This window comes from Pangasianodon hypophthalmus, chromosome 23, assembly GCF_027358585.1.
Source record: "Pangasianodon hypophthalmus isolate fPanHyp1 chromosome 23, fPanHyp1.pri, whole genome shotgun sequence".
Lineage (NCBI taxonomy): Eukaryota > Metazoa > Chordata > Actinopteri > Siluriformes > Pangasiidae > Pangasianodon > Pangasianodon hypophthalmus.
In genome coordinates this window covers 14,129,145-14,139,362 of record NC_069732.1, presented here as the reverse complement: position 1 = coordinate 14,139,362, position 10,218 = coordinate 14,129,145, and the positions used below count along the sequence as shown (strand labels likewise).

Here is a 10,218-nt window from a genome sequence, read left to right as displayed (position 1 = left end):
CCTCTGGCTTACTCATTAGGGATAAATTCACACATTTACAATTTATTTTGGTTTAATTTAATTTGAATCTATTTATTTCTGTAAAGCTGATCTGTGATAATGTCCATTGTTAAAGGCGCTATACAAATAAAATTGAATTGAATTGTGTGTGTGTATGCACGTTGCCCTGCAATGGACCAGAATTCCGGCTCCAGATCCACCACAATTCTGACAGGTACAGAACGGTTACTGAAGATGCTTACTATCAGATACAACTATAAACCTATGAAGCAGACCAACATGGTAGACGTACACAGTGGTTAATTAAGTGTATCATTGCTGCTCCTGATACACACTTAGCAGTGCTCTACCATGAGAATAGTCCACCACTTGTGGTCAATGCTGGTCCCTTTCCATTGATGCAGAGAGTATACTGGGTGGACATTCAGTAATTGCATACCTACAAAGTGCACCTATATGGCACCCAATACAATGGCCAATGAGTGTAGATAGATGGTAGGTCTACATAAAAAGGTAGCCATTGAGTGTATTGTTACCACATTAACTACATCTTGATGAAGACCTTCCATTTCATCTAAAGGCTGAACAATATCAGTGTTAGAAGAGACTCACCAACTGGCCAGCGTGTCCTCTGGGACAGCATAAGCTGGTTAAAGATTCAGACAGACTCTGAGCCAGAGACAGCATGGCTGTGAGACAGGTGCATAGTGTAGGACTGATGCTCTTCAGATAAAGTTACACTTAGAGCACAGAGTCACCAATGTGCCAACTGCCTCTGTGTGTGTGAGAGAGATATCTTGTGTAGCATATATATAATATACCACCCCAGTCATTACAATGCTGAATACCTTCTTTTTTAAGATGAGTGTAAGGGTATATAAGAAAAGATTGCTTATCATATTATTTTTGTGACATCAGTCTAAATTGGGCAACAAACACCACTGATGTATTGGCAGTTGATGGTGATGTGACACTTCTAGATGTCATTGCAGTTGTGGTCTGAATTAAACAGAAATCCAAGCTTTATCTATAAAACTTTTCATGTAAGTATGCACACTTTAATTGCACATTTCCACATAGTTTATTGTATCTTTGTCACAAGGGTGTCACTAGGCTAGCACAAATTATAAGAGTCACAATTATAAGTGACGTCAATCTCACTGTGAGTTGCACAAACAGAAAGAGCAGCTCATTTTATAGTCCTGTCAGTAATTCAAACCAGGTAATGCGATACGGCCGGCGTTGAATTATTAATACAGCCTCTCATTTAGCCCGCAAACTTCCATATCGCTCGGCTGATGTGGGTTTTGTTGAGTGCAACCCGAGAGGAGGTCGCTTTGCTGAGGCCCACCACGCTTCACCTGCTTTCTGACGCCCAGTGCTTTGCAATACAGAACTGAAGCTTTACAGATTAAAAAAAAAAAAAGCTAAGAAAAGACATGACAGCCGTGACTTGAGCCTATCAGAGAACAGTTTCAGTGTGTGTGCTAATTTATTAATGTACCCATTAAGCCAATGTAATAGAGACAGGTCCGGATTTCAAGAAGATTACAATGAGATGCTATCCTGTTGCATTCCCTTGTATTCATGTGCCTTTTAATTTACAGGATTGTGTGCAAACATAATTAGTATATGACAATTATGTATGCATTTGGTCAACTTGATGGAATTCACACATACACTGATTGAGTTCTCTTACAGACCCTTTAAGGTCAAAGATTATCAGTCAAAAAAAAAAAAAAATCAACACACATCATATATATTGGTTGGAAAGAAGTTTGTATGTCTGTTTTTTATACTACAAAGTATAAATTACTGTAGATAACTGCCTTTCCAAGAGACAGAATCCGAAACCAATCCATACTGCACTGACCGCAGGTCACATGTCAAACCTTAGCAGACATAAACTCCAACAGATGTGGTTACAGTTGGGACTTTCATTGCAGTGTAAAAGACAGATTATCAGCAGCTGCAACTAACCCTTGCTCATGCCTGAAGACAATTTTCCAGACACACAAACACAAGCACACTCACAAGTATATGATCTACACATAGGCAAATGGATCAGGTAATATTTTAATGAGATTTATTCCCCCTGTGCTAATTAGAGTGAGGTACAGTTACATAAAATAGTCATCTGAAAGACAGCTCTCAATTCACACATACTACTGTACATCTGCTTGACAGCATGGCAAATCACCTACAGTTGAACAAACAGAGCCACCTTGTGGATTAAACAGCCCTGTACAACTCAGTGTATAGGCTCATCATTCATTCTTACTTTGTTCAAGCTATAGAGAACACCAATGCTTATATATTTGCCTAATAATATTATATTTATATTAGATTCTCTGTGCATCTTTGAATATCATTAAATAAAGCAAATAAAAATCTGTTTATGTATATAAATTTTTACAGTTTAGATATTTATCGCATCTTCAAAAGAGAGTGGTATAACATATAGATTAATCTATAGATTAGTTGTTTTGTAGGACACAATGCCAGTTGCAGGAAGTAGTAGGTATTTGTGGAAAAACTTCCATTCTTGGCAACTACCATGACATTTATATACGTTCAAATAACCACCATCATTCATACCTTTCATGTATTTGGCTCCATTTTGTACATCATTGTGATACAGCATTAAAAGTATAGGAAGTAAATAATATAATATTACACATGTTTATGTGTAAAGGAATTCCATCTACAGCATCTGTAGTATATTACAGTGAACAATACTTTAAACAAAGGACTCGAAAAAGAACAAAATGCCTGTTTACTTGAAACTTATGGAAGTCTGAGGGCAGTGATTGAATGCCGCCAATAAACATTTAAATAAGATTAAAAACTTCAATCATTACACTCCAGCAGTTTTTTTTTGTCACTTTTTGGTTGCTTTCCAGGATTCAGCCTCAGTCACATCTGAGAGGATTTCCCAGATGGCCACACATCTATGTTTTACATCAATTTCTTAACTGCTCCAACAACTGCCCTTGGACGTCCTCATAAGTGAGTTCTGAATAAACAAGTTTTCTGTTCTTTTCTTGTTACAGGGAATCATATTGAAAGTATAATCTGTGGTAATCTCACATACACTACATGTGGTGTGAAAGAGAGCGAAAAAAGCTGGAGTATTCCTTTAAGTTGATCTTCACTAGAGTACTTAATGGCAACTAACATATATAATAACTCATATGTATGTCTATTTGTTCTATGTGTTGAAGTGACCCTTGCCCAGTGTTAACAAACACTAACTAGAGTATTATAAAGTGCAAGTGCAAAACTGTATGCTTGTTAAAATCCCAATTTATACGTATACTTAATTTATATGCCTCTATCATGCTAAATAAAATCTGGATAGGAATAAGATGTACTGGACCAGCATTAGACTAGTGGTCCAGACAGAGGGCAGAGCAGGCCCAGGTTAAAAGACTTCTGCTGAACGGTTGAGTCATTCGCCTGCACAGGTGAGTAGGTCAGCTGCTTCTTCTCTACTGTTGCCCATGTCAGGATCTTTGGCTGTGGTTAGGATGTGGGAAGATGGAGGAGAATCAACCTCTGGGGCACTCTCCTCCCCAACTCCAACAAGAGTGGCTCCACGAGGCCGTGCAGATTTAACCCTCAGTCTGTTCCGCAGCTCTTCTTCCCTTACCTGAACACATACATATAATCATTTAACATGCTATATATTTAGTACATTGGCTGATTATTTGATTAACAGACAGTACATTAAACCACAGCACTGTTGGATTCTCAATTCTGATTGATCAGATTAAAATTCTACATCACAGTGGCTTGATTGGTGTACACTCCACATAAAGGGATTCAAAACGTGTGTATTTGTTTGATATGATGACGTTTTCTGTGAGGAAATGTTTATTTAGCATTTTTTGAAGGAGTCTCAAGTATCAGCACTTTGTAACAGTGTAACAGTTTCCTTAAGTTTTCCAACATGGGAAAGTGTTTGCATTTTCTTGGTAACCTGGCAAGCTGCATCTTTTGTTTGAGAGAGAGAAAAAAGAGACTAGTGAAGGAAAGCTGCTAAAAGTAAGTGATAACAGGACCTAACCATTTGTTGTTCCACAACCTTAAACATAACCATAAACTTATAAAATGTATGATGTCATTCTTTAATAAATAAAAATGGTTAGTATTGGCAAATTGTTGTGGTATAAGGAGAATAAAACACTTGCTATAGGACACGCTGTTATTGTATGCTTTGCGTTGGGCCACATTACACCACCCAGTCATTGATTATGGTTTATTCTTTATATAAATCTATTTTGCAGGCTTAATTTGATTATATATTAATTATAGAAGTATTTTTTCAGGATTAATTTGATCATATATTGATTATAGAAGTATTTTGCAAGCTTAATTCCATCATATATTGATTAAAGAAGTATTGAGCGATGCAAAAATGATCCATGTATTTGTGACATGCAAATTAATTTAATATTCTGCTTAGGGGAGTCCCCAAGAAGAAAATATAAGACCTGTACTGGCACAATCTTTTACACAAGTGCTGTGCAATATTTCAAAAAGCTTTTGAAAACATATATTTAATATAGCATTTCATTAAAAGTACTTCCTGATTACATTTCTTTAAACTTTTATATTCAGTTTATTTTAAAACTCACTGAATCATTTTATTCTATATTATAATTTCATTTTATTCTATATTTGTATATATTTATAATGTTATGTTTACACTCATTTTGTGTATTTGAAAAAAGAAGTGTTGAATTTTATTTTTGTTGTACCTTCCTCCTTTCCTCTACTTGTCTCATCTTCTCATCGATGTCTTCCTTTCTAGTGACTTCTTGTTCTTTACGGATCTTCAGTGACTCTAGGCGAGGTGGCGGCCTCTTCCTCGGCCCGTCTGCATCAGCCAGCTGCACCAGACACATTATACGTTACGCCGATCTTGTAGTTGTAGAGATCCGACTACAAACTTCAACAGACAGTAACTGGACGCTGTGTTTGCACCGTGACACACTCACCATGATGTTGTATGCTTCTCCGCTGCCTGCCACTCTGCTTTGGGCCGGGATGATGCCCTGACTCAGCAGCTGCTCCAGAATCACACTAGACTCCGGTCTCTGGCTCTCCTGAGTCAGCCTTGGACTCTGAGCTAAGGTGCCACAAAGAGCAGGTTATTGTGTTGGTACTGTGAAAAAGGGGAAGTGTTCTCATATCTCTCATATTTAGATAACTTTAGAAAGTCAGCTCATTAAACCCGTTGTTCTGTGGTTGCTGGAGTTTTCCCTATTCCCAATACAGCTCACTCAGGCGTATGGGAACCAGGGAACCCTTGAAACTTGGACCTACATTTGGCTGTTTCAGAGATGAAAACATTTGCTCCATGAAAACAGGAGGTTGCCAATGCAACTAAAATATATTTTCTTTCAAATGCCACTTTCTGTAACTGTCTCAATGATTTAAGCAAATAGTTTTTACTAATGACCACTTTTGTCCTCATACCTTGCAGTGGTGGGAGAATCTTAGGAACTGTCCTAGACAGAACAATGGTCTCTCCGGCGTCCAGACCAACTCCACTGTCTGTTGTGTTTTTAGAGACGGCTGAGTCACCGCGAGGACTCCCGCACACTGGTTCAATCTATGGATTTACATACAAAGAATCTTGTGAACTTTATTTGTTGACTAATTCACACACTCACTTCAGGAGTAACAGGTACTGTGTTATCCTGAGAAGGTGGGGAGATGTTCATGCCTCCTAAAATACAACCATCTCATAAAATATGATTCTTGTGTTTAAAATAAAACTTTACACATGTGTGTTTTATTAACCACATTCAAGGAATATTCCAGCATTTTCTCAACCTATTCCTAATCCACCACATCTGCATCATATGTGAATTTAAACATGTGTCTCTGTATTGTGAAAAGAATGGAAAGCTTTTGGGGCAGTTGTTGACAACTACCCATAGATCTATTACAGGGCAGGTTTGAGTAAACAGGTTTTCTGTTCTGTTCTCAGTACAGGGAAATGTGCTGAAATTTTTGTCCATGGTAATAATCCAGTACAGATGTTAAAATGTTCTGTTTTTTTGGAAGCTTTATGTCGCCTGAATTTAGTCACTATTCTAAAATTAAAATATTTAATACATTAAAAATATAATGTTTCATTTACACAGTAAACCTTTTACTGCTTACGTTTTCGCTTTGAGCTTCTGAGGACGTATTATACACAATCGTCTAATTTTTTTAAAAAGGTTTTTCAAACCAAATCTCTGTCTCCATCTGCACCGATTGACAAGAATTTCAACACATATCCCTGTACTGAAAATCCCCGAGAAAGCCATGTTACACAAAACTCACTTACTGTATAATGGAAGGGCAGTTGTTGGGGCACTCAATCAAATACTGTATGTGTTTATGTGAAATGATTTAAGCTCATTTATTCATCTTCTGTAAGCACTTTATCCTGGTCAGGGTAACGGTGGATCTGGAACGTATCATGGGAAGACTGGGCAAGAAGGAATACACCCTGGATAGGACTTATTAATAAGGATAAACTGAATCCAGACCAACTTTCAGAAGCAGCATAAGGTTTTACTTGACTAATTAAGGAGAGCTATCAGTCTGCACTTCTCTTTAAGGAAAGTATATTAATAATAGTCAAATGTGTGATTAAATGAACTAACCCTAACCCTATATGCAGTCAAGTCCATATGTATTTGGACAATTTTGGTAATTTTGCCTCTGTACACCACCACAATGGATTTGAAATGAAGCAATCAAGATGTGATTGAAGTGTAGACTTTTAGCTTTAATTCAAAGGATTTAACTAAAAATACTGTGTTAATTGTTTAGGAACTGTTTAAAGTCCCTCCATTTTTTACAGGCTCAAAAGTAATTGGACTATAAGCCGTTTAAAGGCCAGATATGGCCTGTTTCTTCATTATTTCATGACCAATTAAGGAGATAAAAGGTCTGGAGTTGATTCCAAGCATTGAATTTACATTTGGTAGCTGTTCATGGGAACTCTCAATATGCAGGCCAAAGAGGTGTCGATGCAAGTGAAGGAGGCCATCATTAGGCTGAAAAAACAAAACAGACCTATCAGAGAGATAGCAAAAACTTTAGGAGTGGCCAAATCAACAATTTGGTACATTCCTAAAAAGAAGGAATGCACTGGCGAGCTCAGCAACACCAAAAGGCCTGGAAGACCATGGAAAACAACTAAAGTGGATGATTGCAGAATTCTTTCCTCGTTGAAGAAAAACCCCTTCACAACATCTAGCCAAGTCAAGAACACTCTGTAGGAGGTAGGCGTACCATTGTCAAAGTCTGCAATCAAGAGACGCCTTCATGAGTGTAAATACAGAGGGTTTACCTCAAGATGCAAACCACTGGGAACAAGAACAGAAAGGCCAGATTAGACTTTGCTTAAAAAAAAACACCTCTAAAAAAGCCTGCCCAGTTCTGATACAAGATTAACTTGTACCAGAATGATGGGAAGAGAAGAGTATGGAGAAGGAAATGAAGGGCTCATGTTCCAAAGCATACCACACCATCTGTCAAACATGTGGAGGCAGTGTTATGGCATGGGCCATGTTTATCTTGGTCATTGGTGTTTATTGATGATGTGACTGCTGAAGTAGCAGGATGAATTCTGAAATGTACAGAACTGTACTTTCTGCTCAGTTTCAGTCTAATGCGGCAAAACTGATAGGACAGTACAGATGGATAATGACCCAAAATGTACCGTGAAAGCAACCAAAGAGTTTCTTAAGGCAAAGAAATTAAATGTTCTTAAAATGTTTGATGACCTCAACCCAACTAAGCATGTTTTTCACTTACTGAAGATAAAACTGAAGGCAGAAAGACCCACAAACAAGCAGCAACTGAAGGCGGTTGCAGTAAAAAGACCTGGCAAAGCATTTCAAGAGAGGAAACTCAGCATCTGGTGATGTCCACGGGTTCCAGCCTGCAAACGATTTGCCTCCAAGTAGTAAAATAATCCTAATATTTATGATTATGTTAGTTTGTCCCATTACTTTTGAGCCTGTGAAAATGGAGGGACTCTGTAAAAAATGGCTGTAATTCCTCAACAGTTAATGCAATATTTTTGTTAAACCATTTGAATTAAAGCTGAAAGTCTACACTTCACTCACATCTTGATTGCTTCATTACAAATCCATTGTGGTGGTGTACAGAGGCAAAATTACCAAAATTGTGTCACTGTCCAAATTCTTATGGACCCGACTGTAAATGTTCAGCTCAGCCCAATATCAAGCAGGCTTTTAAACCCAAAGCTTGAACAGGTTTCGAGATGAACACTGGCAGAACTTCAGAGCATCACGCAATGTAACTGGGCTCTGGTCATGACAGACTGCTCAAATATAATATTAATAACTCTTACTTCATATATAAAGAAAAGAGTAGAATGTCCCTGTTGGAAAAAAAAAACAGTAGAAACAATCACAGAAATTCTAATGGCTTCCACTACAAACCATCAGCTAACCATTAAAATCTTTACCATTACTGGTTTTTAATGGTATCCACTAGACATTACATGCCACCAACAGAAGACAACAAATTACCAGTAAAGACCCACAGGGTCCATTAGAGTTTCCATTAAAACCAATACAATTCCCATTAGAAGCATTAAAACCATTATAAATTCTATGAAGGTTTTTTTATTTATTTATTTATTTATTTTTAGTAGGGTTCATACTCAGCAAACTTTTTTTTCCAGACACCTCGACAGATATCACTCTCTCCTGACTGCTGGATATTGTGATGATACTAGAGTGAGAATGAAGAACTGACTGTACCGCAGTTGTGGTGTCGAGGCTGCCCGGTTTTGCGGGTTCCACCGCAGTAATTCTGGAGCTCCCGCATCCCATGGTTAGTCTTTAACACAATCTAAACTGTTTCACCTTTTACCACCAGCAAGTCGCTTAGAGATGAAGAGGAAATGTCGCATTCCTGTACACAGGCTCAGGTCCTGCGACTCAGGTCGCCATGGACTCTGACTGTCGCTAGGGCTCGTTGCTACAATAAATCTGACCCTGTGTTTCAGAGGTCATGTTGGATTTTCTGGTGCCAGACTGCCGCCTATAAACACGCGCACACACGCACACGCGCACGCACACACATGCACATAGACGCACATCCACACGCAGGCACACGCGCGCACACGCAGACATATAGACACACATACACACACAGACACGCACACACACAGACATATAGACACACATACACATGCACACACACAGACATATAGACACACATACACATGCACACACACAGACGCACAGACACACACACAGTGCAGTGTGCTCCAAGGGACTAAAGAGAGAATGCTCACAGCAACAATTTATCATGTTTTTTTTTTTTTCAAAACTGAAACTGTTGCTTCAGCTGCTTTAAAATCCCATCTAACTCTCATTAGTCATCATTTTTGCTCATGAGATTAACTGTGGTGTCACTCCAAATGGTTACTACCTGTGGTTTACACCCAAATACATGCAGATATTAAACTCCAGATACTTATCTATTGAGCTCTGGAATTCCAGATCACCTAAGGAAAGGTGTGCGGGTTGCGAAGCCGACAACCCCGAGCTCAAGAGCTCCACCGGCCTCAGCCTTCCAGTGACGTGGATTATAGGCACACACCTGGCTGCACTACCATGTCTAGGGGATGTGGTTGAGCATCAGCTGCGGATGGAGAAGAGGAGGGGTGAACCAGCCCAGGTTGGGAATGAAGCAGGTCAAAGCCCCCCGTACCAATCAGTAGTGGGACAGCGCTATACCAGGGACAGTACAAGCGCTGTCCCACTACTGATTGGTACGGGGGGCTTTGACCTGCCTCATTCCCAAACTGGGCTGGTTCACCCCTCCTCTTCTCCGTCCGCAGCTGATGCTCGACCACATCCCCGCTCCCACAAATACCTTCCAAATAAACACCAGCTACTTACCACAAGCTTCCCTGCTACTCTTTATAATTTTTTCACAAACACCTGCAGATATTAAACACCAGATACTTACCCTTACCTACCCACTAAACACCAGGTACTTATCACATGCTTCTTGGCAAACTACCTGTGGTTTGCACAGAAAAACGTAGATATTAAGCACCAGGTATTTACCCACACTCACAAAACACCAGGTACTGACCAATACCTACCCAATGAGCACCAGATACTTACTACATGCCTCCCTGCTACTACCTGAGGTTTACAA

The 10,218-nt window shown here is 39.0% G+C and overlaps 1 protein-coding gene across 1 annotated transcript; it reads right to left on the bottom strand.

The window, feature by feature from the left end:
* Positions 1–2,072: 2,072 nt before the first annotated feature.
* Positions 2,073–9,036, bottom strand: stmnd1 (stathmin domain containing 1). Its single transcript, XM_026929998.3, has 5 exons — positions 8,805–9,036; positions 5,485–5,620; positions 5,004–5,134; positions 4,764–4,895; positions 2,073–3,652 (listed from the first exon to the last, which is right to left on the bottom strand). Exons 1-5 carry the CDS (start codon positions 8,874–8,876, stop codon positions 3,452–3,454), a joined length of 672 nt encoding a protein of 223 aa, XP_026785799.3. The 5' UTR covers positions 8,877–9,036; the 3' UTR covers positions 2,073–3,451.
* Positions 9,037–10,218: the final 1,182 nt, after the last annotated feature.

Coding starts and splice junctions, on each gene's coding strand:
- stmnd1 (XM_026929998.3), bottom strand. CDS start 8,876: ATGGGATGCGGGAGCTCCAGAATTACTGCGGTGGAACCCGCAAAACCG. Junction 5,621..8,804: donor GCCTCGACACCACAACTGCG/GTACAGTCAGTT, acceptor GTAAATCCATAG/ATTGAACCAGTGTGCGGGAG. Junction 5,135..5,484: donor GATTCTCCCACCACTGCAAG/GTATGAGGACAA, acceptor GTGGCACCTTAG/CTCAGAGTCCAAGGCTGACT.